The sequence below is a fragment of the Balaenoptera ricei genome, chromosome 15 (assembly GCF_028023285.1).
Source record: "Balaenoptera ricei isolate mBalRic1 chromosome 15, mBalRic1.hap2, whole genome shotgun sequence".
In the NCBI taxonomy this organism is placed as follows: domain Eukaryota; kingdom Metazoa; phylum Chordata; class Mammalia; order Artiodactyla; family Balaenopteridae; genus Balaenoptera; species Balaenoptera ricei.
In genome coordinates this window covers 43,931,081-43,952,089 of record NC_082653.1, presented here as the reverse complement: position 1 = coordinate 43,952,089, position 21,009 = coordinate 43,931,081, and the positions used below count along the sequence as shown (strand labels likewise).

The 21,009-nt window shown below is 44.4% G+C and overlaps 1 protein-coding gene across 2 annotated transcripts in view; it reads left to right on the top strand.

Annotated features, from left to right (window-relative positions):
* Nucleotides 1-21,009, top strand: part of KIF16B (kinesin family member 16B) — a 302,268-nt gene that overhangs the window by 219,903 nt on the left and 61,356 nt on the right. For both annotated transcript variants that reach the window (XM_059897339.1, XM_059897338.1), the window contains one exon: nucleotides 15,074-15,163. In XM_059897339.1, coding sequence (XP_059753322.1) covers nucleotides 15,074-15,163 — 90 coding nt within the window. The remainder of the gene's footprint in view (nucleotides 1-15,073; nucleotides 15,164-21,009) is intronic.

Here is a 21,009-nt window from a genome sequence, read left to right as displayed (position 1 = left end):
GTACACCCCTGTAACCAGCAGCCCAATCAAGATTTAGAACTTTTCAGCCATTCCAGAAAGTTTCTCCAGCACTGACCTGCTCTCTGTAACTACAGATTACGTGGATCTGTTCTGGCGTGTGGTGGGGCTGGGACCAGGTGGCATTTACTCTCCTGGGTCTGGCTGCTTCCACTTCACATGCCTTTTGGAGATTCATCCATGTAGTTAAGTGTAACAGTAATTTGTTTCTTTTTATTACTAAACAGCATCCACTGTGTGGATACATCACAGTTTGTGGGTTGGTGTCTGTTTCAATGTTCACTTCTGACAATACAGAAAGCTATCATCTCAGTGTCACTTCCGCCTTTATTGACCCTGAAGGACTCATGTGAGAACCCCTGGGTCAGGATATCTGTTCCTGTTGTTACTCTTGCAGTTATACCTGCCAGTGTCTGCCAGTAGCACAACCTTCTGGAACTGTGTACGCATTTATGTTGAGAGAGGTGCCTCCCGCCAGCTGATGTCAGAGACAGACAGAGGAGCTGAGGGTGTGCAGCTGGCTCCTCCTGGAGAAGAGCACATTCTGTGCTGAACGTGGTTGAACGTGGCCTGCTGGTCAGCAGAGCACACCTGCACAGTCCGTGCTTGCGCGGAGCTATAGGCGTCACAAGTAATAACCCCACCCGGACCACAACAGTCATCTTCAAACTCCTGCTTCCACTGCTTTTCAGTGAATGATACGTGAAATCAATTACCCTGCGTTATACTTGCCATCCTCAGTTAGCTAGGACCAGACTGGGTAGAATTTAATTTTTAAATTGCATTTCAGCATGACACAAAATCTGTGCTTACGGCTAACAGAGGCTGTCATACTCTGATGTCACAGAAATAAGCTGATGTCTTCAGCATAGTTTTAAATGCCCTACCTTTTAACTTACATGTTAGAATGATAATATAAAGAAATAATCTAACGCTGGTAATTTTTTTTTAATGTTTTGTTTCCTGAGAGTTTTCATCCCTCTAAAACCGGAAGTCATCTTCACAGGAGATTGTCTTCCTGTCTCCTTTGGCGAGTGTTGACATGTACGCCAGTGCCCCCCTCCCCCCCACCGTTACCCGGTTTACTCCCGTCACAGCCACAGTCCCATTTTCTTTTCTCGGTTGTTGTCATGTTTATCGCCGGTCTTTCCCGTAGGTGTCAGCTCCACGGGCCCTTGTCAGCCTGTGCAGCCGTGAGGCCCCAGACCTTACACGGGCCGGGCTGGGAATGGGCCCCCGTACAGATGACTGTGACGTGACCCACACAAGCCTGGCCACAGGTGTTGTCATGGGGCAGAGCCTGTTTGGGGCTTCAGGAGTTACGTGGCTGTGTGTCCTTTGTAATCAGCCCCTCGGGGGCCCCTCGTGCTCAATCTCTGTCGGCAGGTTCATCACTGATTCGCCCTCCCTTCCTCATCTGGGCCCCCCGGCATTCTCCAGCCCCTGCTCCTGGAAGCCCATGTGGTGGTGTCGTCTCCTGTAAGGAGGCTTCTGGCACCTCGTATTGTTCAGGAGGGGACAGGTCCCCACCTTCTGTCACGTGGCTGCAGGAGCTCAGCCCTCGTGTCCACTCGCAGACCAAAGGGCTGCGAGACTCCATGCTCTCCCGGGAACACACGGCACCCAAAAAGCAGCCCGTGCCAGCGTGCTCATCGGGCTTTTGCTGAAGGCACCGCGGTGGCAGTCTCCTGTTCCCACGTGCCTGCTCATGTTCTCTAAGTCCTGGTCGGTGGCCTGAGGAGGAGGAGGAGAGGCAGAGAAAACAGGAGAACGAATGACAGCGAGAAAGTCTAACCTCAGGGCACATGCCCAGCACAGACCTGTAGACCCTGCGAGTAATCCCTGAGCACCCCGGGCGGTGGTGGGCGTTTTCTTTTTGAGTTTTTAGGTCTGTGAGTCCTGCCTCCTAATTTCAGCCCGTCCCGTCCCAGAGCCCGGGAGAGGTTTAGCCCTGAGCGCTCTCCCATCTGCCGGGTCCTCCCTCGAAAGAAGAGACCCTGCAGGTGAGATGGGATAGTGGTCGAACCTCAGGGCGGCCGAGGTTCAAGTTGGAATCTTGCTTTTACATCTGAAGGACCATGCGCAGGGACCCGGGGACCAGGGACGACAAACTGTGGAACAGCATTAACTTCCAGCGGCAGGAGCACACTGCCCGTGGATGATGTGCTTTATTTGGCCTGAACAGACTTTAAAATTTTTCGAGTGAGTTGTCAACACTTCAGACTTGGGAAATCTGACATGGAAATCCAGATTTCCCAAGTTCCGTAAAATGTTTTACACTGACATCTATCAAGCACCCTCTTCGTCCCAGGCACTTCGCCAGACCCTTCCACAAGCGTGGTAGATGTACCAAAACGAGGATATTATTTACCGTTAATGAACAAGGAAATTAGGAGTGACTCGCCCAGGGCCACACAGCTACTAAGTAGACCTAGGTACCAGATGTCCATGGGATCTAAGTCCTCTGAGCCATCCCGGTTCCCTTGCTTACTCATCTTACTGTACCTTCTAAATATCACTACTTTCTGCACTTTTTGGAAGTTGAGGCCCTAGTGTTGCCCTAGACAAAGTGGCCATTTCCAAATCCTCACTTGTTTTCAAATGTTGCTATTATTTTTGTGTGTGCTTTAACTTTTATCTTGAATTCGGGCCAAGTCACAGGCACTTCATAAATTGGCGCTATTAACATTTTGACAAACCTGGAGAATTTGATGGTGGATAGACCTGCCAGGAAGCATAAGGAGGAAATGTCCAGAAAATGTGCAGTTTGGGAGCTGAAGAAATCACATTTATAGTCAGGGAGATGTCTTTTTATTTGGCAGAACAGAAATAAGAGCGATTTCAGTCTATTAGATAAACTATGCACACATACGTCTTTTAGAAACATTCCCAACTTGATAGAATATAAATGTTCAGAAGGATTTGTGTGTTGGCGTCTGAATCTCTGCTTATTAGTAACTGATGGATGCTCTCCCGCGTGTGCATTAGCAGAGCTGAGCCAAATGGAGGCTTGCGTGAGCTGTGGTCCATCTAGATTCAAATACTCAGTTTGTGGACTATTTTCAAACATAAATATCAAGTGGAAGAAATAACCTTAAAAGAATCATATTTTATCCTAAGGTTTTTTGTTTTTTAAGCACTCCTCCCATCTCTTTGAGAATGTTGTCTTTCACTAAAAAAATAAGAAAAAACATCTTTCCCTTCCCCTATTTTTACACAAAACAACTCAGCTTTTATATTGCTGTTACTTGGGCAGTTGTTTATCTTCACAGAGGTAATGCTGCAGACATGAGAAATGGTGAAGAGGAAATGAGATTGAGTCACAAGCACAGGAGAAAAGCAGTCATCACCTTGTGATCCTACCTTGAATTTCCATTTCAAGTTTGTTTTTCCGCTATAAGAATATATTAATACTTCCTTTCCTTCATTTCAGAATTCTGGGAGTTTTACATCTCTTCCTAGAGTAAAATTTGTTTTAAATGAAATCACAAAATGGTTTGAACTCCGCTTTTTGCAGTTGCTGCCCATGGGGACCCTGGCCTTTCAATATGTGTCATAAAAGGGCTTTTTTAGGAATGTGGTCGCGGTGCAGGAGTTACCAGGTACCGAGTACCCCAGCACTCTGCTCGTTGCTTCACGTTTTTTGGTTCAGCTATAGATTAGGTGTCATGAGCTCATTTTACAGATGAAGAAACTGAGGCTGGAGGAGTTGCATAATTTAGCCAAAGTCACACAGCTAAGTAGTGACTGGGCCAAAGTCAGGATCCAGGGCCGTCTTAATCCAGAGCTTTACGTGATTGCATTCTCCAACGATGACTGGTAGAGAGTTTGCATTCCGTGCTTTGCCTCTGGGTATCTGAGTAATTTGCAGGAAAATTGCTTAGGCTGTCATTCTCCCAAGTTCTCACAGTTTTAAGGTAGAATAATCCCCCACTTCCTCTCCTGTTTTACCGAGTTGTTAAGGGAAGGAAGAAGTATTCCTTAGTAATGATCTTAGATTTGAAAGGCATCCACCTTACCAGAATATTCGGGTCTTTGTACATTCTTTCCATTTTACCTTCAAATTACCATATAAAGTTAAGTATACTAAAATAAACGGTATTATCCCTATTTTGAAGGTGCTGAGATTGAAGCATAAAGAAGCCATTCTCTCTAGTTATTGCAGAAGGCTGAGATTCGGGCCAGCTAGAAAGCCCCGTTTGATTTTGCATCACTTCCTGTTATGCGGAGGGTGCCGTAACCAGCAGCCCGCCGCCGGGCTCCTGTCTGCGTGGCGCACTGGATTCAGACCAGGTTCAGGAGCCAGAGACTCCAAGGCCCCTTGTTGGTGATGCGTCTACACAGAGGATGTCTGGGGCATTTCCTAGATAATAAGGCTGAACAATCTTATACCTGCTTGGCTTTGTGAACCCCGTAACCGCGCTTCCACATTACCAGCAGGCGGAGACGGATCTAGGGTTGGACCTTGGACTCCCCTCTCCCTGCATCTCCTCCTGCCAGGGTCCGTCTTCTTCCCGCAGGTGCCATGGAGACGGGATTTCTGTAGTTGGTGGGGCTCTAGTTCAAGTTCACAGAGCCCACTACAGTGGAGGGGATGCAAGCTTGGCTCAGGAGCTCGTGACATGGTTGGAGGACACAGTTCAAATGGCAGCTGTCCCCTCGCCTCCAGTACCCTGGATGGTTGCTGACACAGTGTCTTTTCCTTTGTGTCCACTTGGCCACAGAGCTCAGCACTCCTTTGGGTTCCCCAGAAAGAAAACTTTGCTGCAGTTTCCTAGGGAACCAGAGAAGGAAATACATTGCACATCTCAGAGCAAGTAACTGAAAATACCCCCTTAGATAACTATGTTCTCCCCAAAGCACCAGTGTCACCCCCGCTTCCTAGATGTCCCCTGGGAACTCCAGCTGCTGTCCCCCTGCTAAGGGTAGTGGTGGGGTGTCAGCTCCATCCCCCTTCCTTGGCCTGTATCCCCACGCCTGCCTGCATACCCAGGGGACCATGACATTCAGAAACAAAAGGTTCTTCAGTTAATAGGACCCACCCTGTAAAGGCAGTTCAGAGACCACCGCTTGTTTCTTGATGTGTTTTTTTCACACACCTACCCTTACTCATTCTTACCCCCAAATTGTTTATCACTAAATCAAGACTCCTCTCTCCCAAAGGAATCTGGTAAATGACATTTTCTTTGTTTTACAGTTCTTTACCCTCTCCCTGTCTCCTCTAACGCCTATTGTCCAAAAACTTTAAACATTTACGGGTAAATCAGAAAAGACCTGAAATGCAGATCATTCTGCTGCCCACATTTCAAGCCAGAAAGGGAATGAGAAAAATAGCAGGAGTGTTTACTGAAGAGGCTCTGGGCTCCGCTCTCTTTATTATTCATTCACTTATTATTTAACAAGTATTTATTGGTACCTGTAACATTTTTTTAAAGACCACACTAGAAGTATCAAGATATTGAGGAACAGAAGAGATGAATAAGCAGTTCACGTACTCTGGGGTCAGTGAAGTGGGGGAGAGAAACACGCAGAAAATAGAACAGTGCGGAGCAAAGGGGGTCATGATGGGCACCTGGGAAGACTTCAGGTTTTGGTGGGAGAGAGAGAGGGCATTCTAGGCAGCAGGACACCGGGACAGGCCCTCGGGTAGACGGGTACAGATGATGCTTTGTTGACAGGAAGTAGTACCGCTTGCGGCCAGCCCTGGGGAGGAGCTCCTTTCTGGTAGAAGCGGAGGAGGACGGTGAAGTGAAGCTGAGGCGGTCTCGAAGGGAGCAGGGAAGAATGCGGTAGCAGCATCATTCTGAGATGGGCTGAGAGGCTGCTCCGGAGTTGGGTGCGGGCGACCTTAACATCTCAGTAAAACGGCATTGTCCGTGAGGATTGAAAATCTAGAGTGTTTGGAAATACTCATCACAGAAAATGTAATTTAGAAGGATTTCCATGTAGGAGTGACCCTACAGAGTTAAAATAGCGTACATTTAGTGTCAGTGCGTCCCGCCTTCCTGGGGAGGGGTAGTGAGGGCGCTCTGCAGCGGTTCCGGGTAGCGCACAGGACAGAAGGGGGTTATTCCGACGGGGTCCCACCAGAAGGTCCAGGGAGCTAGGGAGTTGGAGGCAGGAAGAGTGACCTGGAATCCAGCTTGAGCCCTCGGTGAGTGATCAGAAGGGAAGAGGGGCTGGGAGACGGAGAGAGGTTAGAGCATCACGCTGGAGACGGACATTGGATGCGGCGCACTTGGTGTGAGCGTCCCCATCAGAAATCTGAGAGCGCTGGGCTGTCTGTCCTCGGAAGGACTGTGCCGTCCTAGAGGTGGACCAGAGCGAGGGGTACTGGGTGGCGAGCTGTGATTACTGGGGTGCTGGCCTCTCCTCCCACCTCCTGGGTAGTTCAGTTTGCAACATTTGTCTGTAGAGATTTTAATGAAATCTAATGTATTAATGCTTGCTATTTATACAGATTCAGATATTTGTTATCTATTCATATTTCCTCAAGCATGTTCATAGTTATGTTACTGCACAAGACTGTATTTTGCAGAGATCTGGCAAAACTTGTTTTAGTATATCTTAGGGTGGTATTAGACCATTTCCTCCAAGCTATTACTAAATACAGGGAATTTCATTTGTATATACTTGATGTAGCTCCTCCAAATGTTGTTTAAAAATAAATGTTGTTGAGGAGACCTCTACGAGTAACTGCTTATTTACCTGGGGCCAGTTAGAGTATTTTTCTTTGGGTGAAAAACTGTTGATTCTCTCCTTCTTACACAGATAGATATACACAAGCAAATACATACTGATGACAGGTCTTAAAATCGACACTCCTTAAACCAGCGAAATATGTATATAACATAAATTTGTGGAAAGCACTCAGTTGAGAATTGTTCATAGTGAATGCAGTTCATCTTGTGGACACGTTTATGGTGTTTAAGTTGCACTTGATCATTTTATGGTCCAGAAAAGACGGATTTTGTATCAGCAGACTTGTTCAGTGAGCGAGAAGCAATGAATTTGCTCCTCAAAGCCACAGAGCAATGATGCCCTGCGTTTTCAGCATGGAAGAGAACAGTTGAGCGTTTTGACCTGATGTGTTGGGTGTACTGACCTTCTGTGCCTCCTGTCTGCATCAGCACCTCATCCTATGCCCAGTTTTAATTTGGGGCAAAATAGGACTTCAATGTGTATTTCCACTTTCTGTGTAGTTTTCCCAAACTTCACGTGCGCTGTTTCCCCAGCTCTCAAAGTGGAGTTGTCTCTGTTACAGAGAAGGGATTTGACTGGTTCCCTGTGGGGAGGTGACCACGGGGTTGCCTTGCGCACCATTTCTGTGGTGCTCGTGATGGTCTTCACTCATCATCCTTGTCCTCAGCTTGTTTACGTGTTGATAGGCAAGGGGAGATGTAAAGTGTTTTATATAAAAAGCAGGAACTTGAGCCTTTGTAATCCTCGTATTTAACCTGGATTCAGGTGAAAACTTCACGGGTAAAGTCTTTGGAAATCTCTCTGTGCCTCACTATAAACTTGGGTTACAAATATATCGAGAATGCACCCTGTTCTCAGTGCAGATAAAACAAAAAAAAAGATACCATTATGTGACTAATGAAAATAATCTTTGATTCAGATGAACCTCAAAGATATCACCAGAACAGAGTTAGTGGAACCAAGATGGTGGAGCCTTACCTTCTTTGAAAAGCAAAATAACCTTAAGTGCATCTCTCGGAGAACTACCAGCACCTGATATGGTGCCGACACATAGTAGTAGCTCAATAAACGTTTATTCCTTCAATGAGAGGCCTCCCACCACCACCCCAGCTACTGCCAAAGGCCCACTCCCTTAGAAGGCCTACAGTCTTGTAGGTTAGAGAGACGTTTATATAATTAATATCGGTTATATAAATTAACTAGTACAAGATTAATTCTATCATTAATGTCCTGTGACGTGTGCTCTGATCAGAGTGTGAGCTGCATGCCGGGGAGTCACGGAGGAGGGAGTGATTCTTCCAGGGAGAACGGAGTGGAAGCAGGGGTGCTGCCAAGGGAGGGACTGTGGTTGGACACGCGCCCTGGAGGCTGAGCAGGAGGCCACGGAACGGGTGGACACTGAGGAGGCCATTCGAAAGACCCTTCCAGAGACTGACAAATGTGCCCCATTTCTGTGTTGACCAGTTGTCTGAAGTGTGAGATGTTTTTTTAATCCACTGGGAGCTGGGGTTAGAAAGGTAGTGTTGGGTCAGCCGGGAACAGGTCCTGAATGCCATGCTGAGGGCTTTGACCTTGAGAGGGGAGTGGATGGAGGGGAGTGGAAAGCAGGAAGCTTGTGAAAGGGTAAAGAATTTGGAGAATTTCTCTCTGCCTCGCTATAAGCTTGTGTTGCAGTTATACTGAGAATGCACCCTGTTCTCCACAAGCCACCACGTCTGATTTGGGGGCAGCAACCCGCAGAGGTTTACAGCAAGGCTGCTCAAACCTTACCCTGCGTCGGAAGCCCCTGAAGATTTTGTTAAAACAAATTTCTGGGCTCCACCCCAGAGTTCCAGATGAAGTGTGGGTGAGACCTCAGGATTTGCATTTCTAACAAGTTCCCAAGTGAAACTGTTGCTGCTGGTCAGGCATCACACTTTGAGAACCGCTGGTTTAGATTATGGACTGAGATATCGAAGGCAGAAGCTGGTGAGATCTGTGTGTGGGTTTATTAATGTGAGTTTATTAAAATATCAAGACGCGAGGCAACAAAATGAACCATTGCCCAAAATGTACCCATAATGATCTTCTTTGTTCAGTATTTTGGGGAAATTATATATAGTGTTAATGGTTCCAGAGAGTCCCCACCCTCTTCATTAATGTGGGACTCTTGGAGACACTAGTGTGACATGGTGAAGACAAAGATGCCTCTGATCCCCTTACAGACCACGTTAAGCCCAGTTCACAAGAACATACAGCTTTGGGTAGCTCTCTCCCCGTCAGGCCATCTTCCTCTGTCTCCTCCCAGCTCCACCCCCGCTCTCCCCCTGCATCCCGTTGTGAGCACTGGGGGCTGATAGCGAGAAGCAGGAAGAAGTGGATTGGATGCTTTTGGGGGCTCTCTCAGGGACTTTATCTTCCCCTTGCTGTCTTGTCATTTTGTGCCCAAATGCCCTGATTCTGCTGCCCGAGAAATCACTCAGTCGCACCTGTCCTCCGGAGACTTGGTATGTGCAAGTTGTCAGGGAAATTGCCATGCCTTATAAAGGCATTATTCAGGGACCACCCTGGGAAAGAGGAGTGAAACCCAAATTACGAGGTGGGTGTGAAGTAGCTGTTGATTTAATTAGAGATTTCAAAATATGGTCTGACATTAATGAGCTGTGAAAGCAACAAAGAAGAAGAAGCAGGACTTTCCTGGTGGTCCAGTGGTTAAGACTCTGTGCTTCCAATACAGGGGGATGTGGGTTCGATGCCTGGTCAGGGAACTAAGATCCCATGTGCCATGTGGTGTGACCAAAAAAAGAAAGAAAGAAAAAAAGAGGAAGGCGCCGCAGGCCGAAGCCTCACGAGCTGGTGTCCAGTTATCCGTATCCGTGTCCTGATTTTGCTGGAGGCCATCTCTTCTACCAGAGACATGAACAAAGGCCTTGCTGGTTCATTGTTGCTAAGCCTGAGTACACTTAAGACAAGCCCATCCAGGGGGGGCTCCATCCTCCAGCTCTTCATCAGGATGCCCGTGATGTGTCAAGTACTCTTCTAAGGTGTAGTGAAAACCAGCTAAAAATCCCAGTTCTCCTGGAGCTTATTCTAGTGGGAAAGAGAGACAAAAACAAGACATATAAGTAAATATATACAGATTACGTTGTTTTATTGCGCGTCTCAGATATTGCGTATTTTTACAAATTGAAGGTTTGTAATGCAACCCTGCATTGTCAAGATGATGGTTAGCATTTTTTAGCGTTAAAGTGTTTTTTTACTTAAGATACGTACATTGTTTTCTTAGACATAATGCTATTACACACTTAATAGACTACAGTATAGTGCAAACATAACTTTTATATGTACTGGGAAACCAGAAAATTCGTGTGACTCACTTTATTGCAATCCGCTGTACTGTGGTGGTATGGAACCCAACCCACGATATCTCAGAGGTGTGACTGTACCATGTTAGGTAGTAAGAAGTGCTTAGTAGAAAAATAAGAAAAGAGAAGTAAGTAGTGTGGAAATGGGGAGTAAGGGGGTGCAATTTTAGATGGTATATCCAGAGAAGGCATCACTGAGAAAGTGGCTTTTGAGCAAAGACTTGAAGGAAGTGAGGGAGCTAGTCACGTGGAAAGAGCATTCCAGAAAGAGGAGAGATCACAGACAAAGTTCCTGAGGCCACACTTACTGTGTAGTATGTTTGATGGGTTCTAGATAAGCAAGGAAGGCAGAGTGAGCAAGGGAAAACGTGGTGGGAGATGAGGCCAGGGAGGGGACAAATTGTAGAGATCCTTGTAGATCAGCACAGGAACTTGAACTTGTACCCTGAGCGAGATGGGACGCCTTGGGAGGATGTCCCATTCAGCAAAGAAATGGCCTCATCTGACAGTTTTTAACAAGATCACTTTGGCTGCTGTGTTGAGAAAGGAATGAGGGGAATGTTGGGGGGAGGGAGACAGAAGCAGAAGCAAGGGGACCAGGTAGGAGGCTGTTAAACATCCAGGCAAGAGGTGACGGTGGCTTAGACCAAGATGCCAATGGTGGTGATGCTGCAAAGTGTCAGATTCTCATTATATTTGGAGTGTGGTGGAAAGGATTTGCTGACTGATTGGATGTGAGACGTGAGAGAAGGAGGAACATCAAAGATGATGCCACAGTTTTTGGATTGAAGAAATAGAAGAACGGCATTGTCATGACTGAGATGGGGGAGCAAGTCTGGATGAGATTAATTTTGGTAAATTTAGCCATGTTAAGTTTGAGATGCAGTTAGACATCCAGGTAGGCAGACATATCAAGTAGGCAGTAGGATGTACGAGTCTGGGTTCAAGGGAGAGAGATGAGCATCCCGGGAATCACTGGTGTAAGTTTAAGCTATGAGATGGGATGAGATCACCAAGGGAGTGAGCTCAGGTAGAAAATAAAACACGTTCAAGGACTAAGCCCTGGGACACTTTGATGTTTAGAGGTCAGGGGGATGAAGAGAAATCCAAGCAAAGAAAACTAAGGTAAGAGAGGCAGCAGCCTGGAAGCCAGATGAAAAAGATGTTTCAAGGAGGAGTTGTCGGCTCCATCAAATCCTGCAATAGGTCAAGTCAGATCAGGGCCAAGAATGAAACCGTGGTTTAGCGTGAAGTAACCTGTGGCGGTCGTTGATGACCTTGGTAAGAGTAGATGAGAGTAGCTTGAGTGGAATGTGAGTAACTGAGGCTGGATTGAAGGGATCCTGGGAAGAAGGAAATTGATGACATCAAGAATAAACTCTTGCAAGGAGTTGGTTATAATAGGAAGGACAGAAATGGAGTGGCAATGGGAAGGGAAAGGGAGGCCAAGGTGGGAGTTTAAGGTGAGAGAAATCCTAGCTAGTTTAGATGCTGATGGAATAATCTAGTAGAGACTGGGGATGTGTTGGTGCAAGAGAGAGAAGAGAAAATTGCTGATTGCAGTTTCCTTCAGAAGGCAGGAGGGCGTGGAGTCCAGAATCCAGCATTTAGGAAGAGGGGTTGGCCTTAACCAGGAGCAGTGGTGTACATCCCACGCCCGGTAGCAGGAGGGAAGAGGAGGTACAAGGCCGATGGTGGCCGTGGTGGGCTGAGGGTGGTTGTGGGAGTGTTCTTTTGATTGCTTCCACTTTCTGAGTGAAATAGGAACTCAGGTTATCATCGGAGAGTGAGGAGGAAGATGGGGTAAACTGTTTAGAAAACTCTTATCTAAGAGAATGGGAGAATGGATGGAATGGGGAAACGTGGTATGACTGTTTGGAGGTATCCAGGCTGACCTCAAAGTGGTGACTGTGACTTTAAAATAGGACCAGGCAGCCATTTGGTGGCATGTTTTCCTTCAGCCCCATCCTGCAGGTACAGGCTGGGAGTAAGCAGACAGTTGGATTTAACCAAGATCGTGGTTTAGCTTAGTCAAGGGAATTTCAAGACCAAACGAAGAGATCTGAGGTTGAATGCAAGGGAAAGGTTGTAGTGATTGCCCGTGGTTTCCAAGTCGGGTGAGGGAGGAACCAGGGCAAAGGTCAAGGAACAGGAGGTTGGGGTGTTGGAGGGATCGTCTGTTGGTTGATGAAATTACCAAGATTCATGGCAGGAGTTCCATAGCGTTGGAGCAGATGACAGTGAGCAAAACCTAAGACGTTCAGGGAGTCGGGGATGTGACTAAGGCGAATTGCCTGCGAGAAGGATGGGTACAGGTAGGATCCGAAGGTGTGGGCTTCACGTAGGTGGGGTTTTAGGAAGGGCAGAGGAGCAGTGGTGTGAAAGTTGGATGGAAGTACAAGAGCGTCTACCAACCTCCCAGCACAACAGGATGAAGAGTGTGGGGAGAACACAGTCCCTACTTGAGATGGCTACAGGGGAAGGGGTCCCTCGGGGAGAGCCAGCTCTCAGTTAGAGCGAAGGTGAAGGGGATGTTCCCAGAAGAGGCTGAGGATGGGGAGATTTTGCACTTGACTGACTGTGGGTTCAAGAGGAACAGTGGAAGCAGTCGGAGATCCAGGGAGCATTACAGTCTGAGGGAGGAGGGAGACCCAGGCTTCTTCTGTGACTTTCTCTGGATTCCAAAGTCCCAGGACAGGATAGTTTCCCTGTGAGCATCCTGCATCTTAACTACTCCCGGGTCACGGGTGTGGTTCTCTTCATTCCTGGGCTTTCTTGGCAAGCAGGCAGCATCACGCCCACTCCTGTCCAGGTCTCTCCTTGACACCTGGGTTGCGTCCAGCCAAGGTGGCATATTGCTGTGCTCTTGCCCTAAGGAAGCCCTCACCTCCTTGCTGATGGTGCACAATGGGGTCTGTTGAGGAGGAGAGAGCCGGGGAGAAAGCCCCCAGCTGAGCTGCCAGGAGCAGTGTTTCCCAAGCTTTGGTGACATTGGTACTATTTATACTAAATGATTTTTTTGGTAAACATACTTACCTTTGTTTCCTTACAGAAATACCTTTTTAAAAGAAACTCACAAGAAGAAACCTGCCACAATTAAAACATTATTGTAAATGATGAATATAGAGCCAGAACAGTGAAAGTTTTAATACGTACTTCCTTGGATAACCCAAAATCGTCTCATTTGCCACTCGGGGAAGTGAGTGAACCTGCGGATGGCTGAGACTCAGGACTCCCTCCTCCTCCCGAGGCCCCCTGCATGGGTGTCCTCCCCCTACTGATCTCTGTGGTTTACTGACCCCTGACTTTCCTGCTCGCCCCTGGGGTGTACATGCAGGAGAACCAAAAGCTGAATCACCAGCCTGAGAAGGGCATTTCTCTAATGTGCGGGGTAAGGTTTCCGGTACAGATATGCGGCCCCTGCAGAGGCCCAGCGTGGGAAGGAGTGTGCGCTTCCAGGGAGTGAGACACTTGCGGGAGGAGAGGCGGCTGCACGCGGTCGGGTAGAAATATAAAATCTGGGTCTTCTTCTAGGAGTAGCGTGAAGCTTCTAGGGGACTTAAGGGGGGGGATGTAGAATGATCAGATTTAAGTTTTTAAAAAGCTCCCGTCAGTTGTGCAGAGAAGGGATTGGAGGGGCAACCGGATGGAGACACTGGGAGAGGCCTGGCCGAGGCCGCGTGAGACCTGGTGGCCCGGAGTGAGATGGCAGTGGCAGTGAAGGATGGAAGGGTAGAGCGCTAAGGAAGGTCTAGGAGGTGAGAGGTGCAGGACCTGGTGCTTGTCTGACTGTGGCGTGTTGGGGGGACCTGGGGACCAGCGTCTGTCTGGTGTGGCTTGGTGGATGGTGGTGACATGCACTGAGATGAAGTAGAGTTGAGATTGGAGAGAACGGGTGGATATGTTTCACACAAGCTGACCTTGAAGTTGGTGTGTGGCATCTAAAGAAAGACGTCTCCCAGTTAGGGACATGGGTCTGGAGCTTGGAGGAAGAAGGGTGGGAATGAGATGGGAACTTGATCAGGAGCCTGTGCCTCAGGTGTGACCGTGGAGGCTGGTGGTGTCTCCCAGCCTCTCTCGGTCACCGTGACCTTCGTATGTGACTGATGGGCACCAGTGTCCGCCTGCTGTCCAATAGGAACAGTAAGTTCCACTACTGGTTAGAGGCTGGACTGAGAATTCTTCCTCCGAAATAAAGCAAAATACAGTGTGGGTTTTGATACTAATGATCATTGAGATGCAGACAGAGTTTGTTTTTTTCATTTTTCTTTGTCCTCCTCCTTCTCCTTTGTCCTCCCTCTTCCTTCTCCTCATCCTTCTTTTTCTTCTCTGCTGCTGCTTCTCTCTTGTCCATTGCGGTGGCATCTGGAAACCAACACTGACATTTTATATAAAAGTGTAAACATTTCGTGTAAGCACATCACTGTAACAGAAAGGTCACGCTGTGGGATGTCCTGTCTGCACCCCACGTGGAGAGTGGAGGGACACTTCTGATAAGCCGTGAAACTCTGTGTCCTTCACTTTACAGAGTCACATGCTGCTCGTAATCATATTTGGGAAGCAGAGATGCATGCTTAAGCAGAGTACAGTTATTATTTGTAAGTCTTATTTGTGCCGCTAGATTAATATTTTCCCTTCTGGAGAAATTTACATGCTAATCACTTTTCGTTAATTTTTAAATTATTTTAAACAAATTTAAACAAATTTTTGAATCACTTTAAACAAATTAAACAATTTGTTTAATTTGAAGCAAATTATTTTTTAAGATGCATTTTTAATTGTTTTAATTGTTTAACAATTTTTTTAATTGTTTTTTTAAGAACAATTATATGATTGTTTTATTGGTTTTATTTTGAATTTTTGAATTTCATTTTATTTATTTTTTTATACAGCAGGTTCTTATTAGTCATCAGTTTTATACACATCAGTGTATATACATTAAACAAATAAGAGGAAACAAATTTTTCCTCCAACTAATGCTGATTTATTTTGCTTTTCCTGGTGAATAGATCACTGTCCTGGATGAGACGTGGACCGTATTCAGGCGTTACAGTCGTTTCCGAGAAATGCATAAAACATTGAAGTTGAAGTATGCAGAGGTGAGTTAAGAAATAATTATCTCCAATTAAGAACATTTGTTTTATAAAGTAAATGAGTTGATTACATTATCAATCCCCCCCCTTCTTTTTAGGTATTAGCTTGTAAGTGTCACCAAGTTTTATTTCAATTACTCGTCTTTCAAAGATAGGTTTTTAATTTTTGTCCTCTGTTCCATTTGTATTCTACACAATTCAGACATTTTTTGAACACAAAATTTTGAGTGATAGTAAAGCAACAGTAAATGAGTTCTATCTTTTTCATAAATTTTACAGTGTATTGTAAGTAAATATTTTAATCAATTTACAACTTCTCAGCCATGAGTGAGACCTATTAAAATAAAATCGTAATAAATTTTTCAGTATAGATTTGCCCTTTTTTCTCTTAAAAAAGATTGCATTAATGCTTAGATTTCCACATAATGAGGAATAAAGTCATAAAAGTTAATTTGCCCTCACACATGGAGGGGAGGTAGACAGTAAAAACGGAATCATCTAGAAGCAAGGAGGCATTTCATCTGATAAGATATCCAGAGTGTATTGATACATTAGTAATCCTTTTTTTTCATTTTTGGACAAAGACTGGTTTTTAAAATACTTCTAAGCAAAGAAAGGTATTCCTAAAATTAATGTGTATCTTCCAAGTGAATGTATTCTTATTATTTTTTTGTTTGTTTATTTTTGCTTCAACTAAAGGAAACCTTGTATAGGCACAGCTCTTTGGGCATTTTGATTTGAACTGACTACAAATCAGTCAGTAATCATTGTCTATTTAGCCTGCTTTCCCTACGTATGGCTTTTCAGTGCATTTTTATAGTGTCTTATGATATTCTAAAAAATAGTTTAGTCAGACGTGTGTCCCTGATTTGTTTCATGTTAATTACATAATGTTTCCTTAACATCTCCATGGCTTCTAAGCTCCCTTATCTGATACACAACATAAAGAGAAATACCTTTGGGTAGATAAAGTGGTTCCTTGATGTGTAAAAGAATCTAGAGTCCAGGAAAAATTGAGCTATCTTTGAAATTCTGTTGTTAAGTTATCATAATAGTATTTGATTAAAAATTGAAGAAGGTTCAGGTATGAATTTTAGCTCAGTGTTCCCAAGAGGCTTCAGTTCCAGAAGCAACTACATCAAAGTCAATTTATTAAGTTTGTCTCTGCAATTAACTCTTCATGTCCCAAGTTAATTTTGACAATAACAAGAAGTAATTGTGTACATATTAAATGTATAGAGCAACTGGTTTTTAAAGTGAGCTTTGCAGCTCATTAACTGCTTGATTGTAAGTTACTATGTCAGTACTTTAATAATGTACAGATTTTCATATTAATTTGCTAAATTCCCACAGTGTAGATGGAAAAAAACAATTTACTTGAAAAAAAGGATACAAACTTTACCAGGATTTATCTCTCTATATATGTATGTATGTATAAATTCATTCCATGATTTATTTTATATCAGTTCTTTCAGTGCCGTTAGTTCAATGCCATTCTACATAGGCACATTTTTCTAAACTCTAGTAATACAGTAGTGGACAAGAAGAAAAAAAGTGTCTTCTCTTATATAGCTTAAATTTATATCAGGACAGACTAACAATAAACCAGGAAAATATAATAATAACTAACAGTTAAAAAGTATGCTTGCTAAGTTGCAGTTACCATTTTAAGTGAGGTATATGCATTATAGGAAAAATATCAATAAGATGTGATGGGCAGAAGATGTTGGACACTTTAGTATAAGGACATTTCAGGGTTGGGCTCTCTGACAAAATGGCATTTTAGTTGAAATATGAGATGAGAGATATTTAAATAAATTTGCAAAGCAATAATAGACAGGTCTAATCAGTGTTTTTAAAGAAAACTTTGGAGCAGACAGAAGCAGTCTTTAAAGATATAATAGAAGAAAACTTACCTGAGATTAATAATGATGTGAACCTGTGAACTGAAGTGGTTGTCTGCTACCAGACAAAATTAATGAACAGACATTATCACACATGTAAAATTATTTTCAAGGGGAAAAAGGGTGTATTGCATACATGCTGAAAAAATTAAGTGGCCTTCAAATGAAGAAAATCGAGCTGGTTTCCTCCTTCATTTGGTCATAAATCTGTATTGAGCAGCCCCACACTGTGCATACAGTTGTGAGCAAGACAACGACATCCCACCTCTCATGAAGCAGAGAGAATGACCAATAAACAGACAAACAAAGCCCAGTAAATAAGAGGATTTTAGGTAATGTTAGGTGCCATGGAGAAAATACAAGGCAATGTGAGAGTGTGGCCTGAGAGCTGGGCAGTGGGCTGCTTTAGATGCGCAGGTAGGAAGGGTGATCTCGGGGTGAGCTTGAGCTGAGATCTGAATGCTGAAAAGAAGAGAGGTGTGAAGATCTGGAGGTGAGCACAGCTGAAGGTGAGGGAGCAGCAAGTGCAAAGGCCCTGGGATGGGACCAAGCTCAGCATGTTTCCAGAATGAGAAGACCCAGGGAGAGTGGCCAGTGTGGTAAAGAGGAGGGCGGGGGCTTGACCACGTGGCACCGTGAACCTGAGTCTGAGTGCTGTGGGAAACCACTGGATGATATTCAAGAAGGTCTGAACGTTGAAACCCAGCTGGAATTTCCATTCTGTTCATAGAGGACTTCTCCCAGAAACCCCTTTTCTGAAGACAGACGCGTGATCTAAATGATAACAAAGATGGGAAGTTGCTTTTCCACACTGAGCCCAGCTTTGTGACTTACAGCTTCTTTCTTATAAGGACAAAAAACCCGTTATGAAAGGGAAACTACAGACATGTGTTGCATGTATTTGAAAGAGAAGAGAGAATGTGAATAGTGGTTGAAACCATGTGGTGAGATCCTAAAACAAGTACCGCCTGGAGACAAGGAAGCTGAGCTAATTACAAACCCTGCAGGGCTGCCCGGATGCCACGGAGCTTTTCCTTGGCCACAGCTCTGATGAACTCCTCCCAATTCATTGAGCACTTCCTGCCCGGCTGTGCTGCGCCTTTGACATTCATGGTCTCTGTGGTGGGAACGAGAGACTCGCCTCTTGTGACACAACCCGTGAGCAGAAGCCCAGGCAGTTCATCTCTATTTCCTATGTCTAACCAAACAATATTATCGAAACAGAACCGGGAAGAAACATTATCTCTAAACACACAGTAGCGTGTCATTCTAGATGGTGATAAATCTTATTTCAGTGAGAGGACAGCATCATCCATTTAACATTTTCAAGATGAAGCTTAAATATCAAGATGAATATCAGGTTTATTTTTTTCGTTAAGTTGACATTTCTTTTGTGCAGCCTCACTTCACATCGTCTTACTTGCCAAGTGTTTGTTGGGACTTGAGATCAATAATCTGTGTATAGGTATTCATCAATTATGATTCATCTTATAATTGTTCTTATGATTGTATATAATGTCAATCTTCTTGAAGTAATTAGCTGCCTCCAAATGGGGTAGCTGTTTGGCCTGATAACATCCTGGAAATTATCGGACTTGTTAAAGACAGAATTTCTTCAGGAAAGAAAGCCAAAGGGTTCATATGGAAGGATGCTGAAAGTTTCCTCTCAGGGAATTGGCTGTTTCATAGCCAAGTGGGAACAAGTTTTATTTACCTCATCCCTTCACCACATTGGACTCATTATTTCTATGGAAGTAGAAAATAGAAAACTACTCTTGCTGTCTTAATTGCATAACAAAATGGTTGGTGATCATTTTTTAAATGATACATACTAAATTTATCTAGTCATACAAGGTTCCAAATTTTTAATCAAGCTGAAAAAATATTGAAAAAACACACTTGAATTCAGTATATCCAGAATTTGTGATATACTTACCAAGATAGAGAATGTTTATTCACCTCAAAACTGTAGATTTGGTTATAGCTTTTAATCTTTTGGAACTTTGTCTAAAGTTACATCCTATTCATTCCCATTTCATTGTGGAATCTTAGCCTTGTTTTCCTGGGCATAGACCTCTAAAGGAGTTTGATGTGACAGTTCCTTTTATGGAGGTTTTTTTTTCTTTCAGTAGGCTTTTTTTCTCCAGATAATAAGTTACATGTTTATGGTTAAAGGCTGAAATTATTCAATATATACATAGAATGTGAAAGTTTCTCTTAATCTGATCCTCAGAAGTAACCATTTGCAATGCCCTCAGGAGGTCTTCTTGGATCCAACTAAACATTCAGACTCACAGGACTCCCGTAGGCCACGCTTAGCACCGGGTGACCCAGGAACAATGTGTAAGACAGAGATCACTGCTTCCTGGCAGGGCTGAGGCATGGAGGGGGTCTGGCAACAGCGTCCACTGCAGTCCACACGGCTGTCCGGATGCTGTTCTCTTTGCGCCACCTCTCCCAGGTAATAGCTTAGGTGCTAGGAGAGGAGCCCCACGTGGGGAAGATTCGAGAACCACTCTGCCATAGAATCCTATGCAACAGGAGAGCCACTTTCTCTGGGCACAACTCCATGGGCAGAACTTCCAGAGTCCCCGTGAGGGACATGCTGAGTTACAGGAGTCACCTCACTCAGAGAAGCCTTATGCTATGGCTTCCTACCAAATAGCTCTCGTTTCCCTGGTCCACAAACAATTTATCGGTTTATCAAGCAATTTATCATTTTCCCATGAGCAATGGTACCAAGTTGGCATAACACTTGATCAGGTTCCCAGAATCCTCTTGATGGACATACGAGTAGTTTCCAGAGTTTTGCTGCTGTGAGTACTTCGCTATGGACATTCTGGAAGATACCAACATGTCTGCAAGTGCAGGCTTGCTCCATGAAGAAATTTCGTAATTCCTCAACTGTTGTTAAAGACTTAATTTACAAAAAACCAAGATTAGGAAAGAACACACAGAAACTGGGTGTGCTGAGAGCACTGAGGGCCTTCACCCCCATTAGTGAGAGGGTTTTAAGAATTCCTTAACCATCATTCAGCTAAGTCTTTTAATCTCCCTGTTGACTCACATTCATTTGCTTATTTATTTACTATAATGTCTCCTTAAGGAGAATGATGTCAGCTGAAGGGTCTCCAAGGGATACTTTATATTCACTCTGGTGGTGAACCAATTAAAACAGGCAGGGTTGTTGATTATTAGATGTAACATATGTCTGTGAAGAAGATAGAAGGAACCTAGGGGTTATTACAGGCAAAGTGAACTTACGAATTGAAAGGATGAGAAGTCAGTGGATTCTCTGAAACTCTGGGGTGTGGGGATTGAAGACACGGAAAAAGCGGAAATCAAAGAAAAATATAATGCATTATTTTGTATGGTGACAAATTTCAGAATAAAAAAAGAAAACTAAATTATTTGTCCTGAATAATACTGGAAGAAGAGCAGATTGCCTGCGGCGACTGGGCTCATATGTAAGCGTTATGCTCGTTCTATTTCCAGATTCACTGTGTGAGTGGGCTGAGCTCTCACTAGAGGTGCTGCATTATTCAAGGTCTTTAAAATTGTTTTATTTTTATTTATTTATGTTCTTTCAGCTTAGCATTTTCTTCTGGATTCTAAATAGCTTCGCCTTCTGTTTTGAATTAGTTTGTCCTCTTTATACGCTGACATGTGTTGTGCAAGACAATAGCTCCTCCTGGCTTTCCTTCTCTGTGCCCGTGCGCTGACCTTGTGTGGAATCTTCATCAGATTAAACCCTGTGTTTTCAGACTCCACATCTGTAAAATGATCATGCCACAGCTAGTTTGTAAAAGATTGTGAAAGCCTCAGATGAAATATGTTATTGAAAGTAACCACAAAGTATTGTGCAGCGTCTGCCGGAGAGCATGCCCTTGAAATTTGGTCATGCAAATCATTGCCGCAGTGCTCTTTATCTGTATGAAAACTATACAT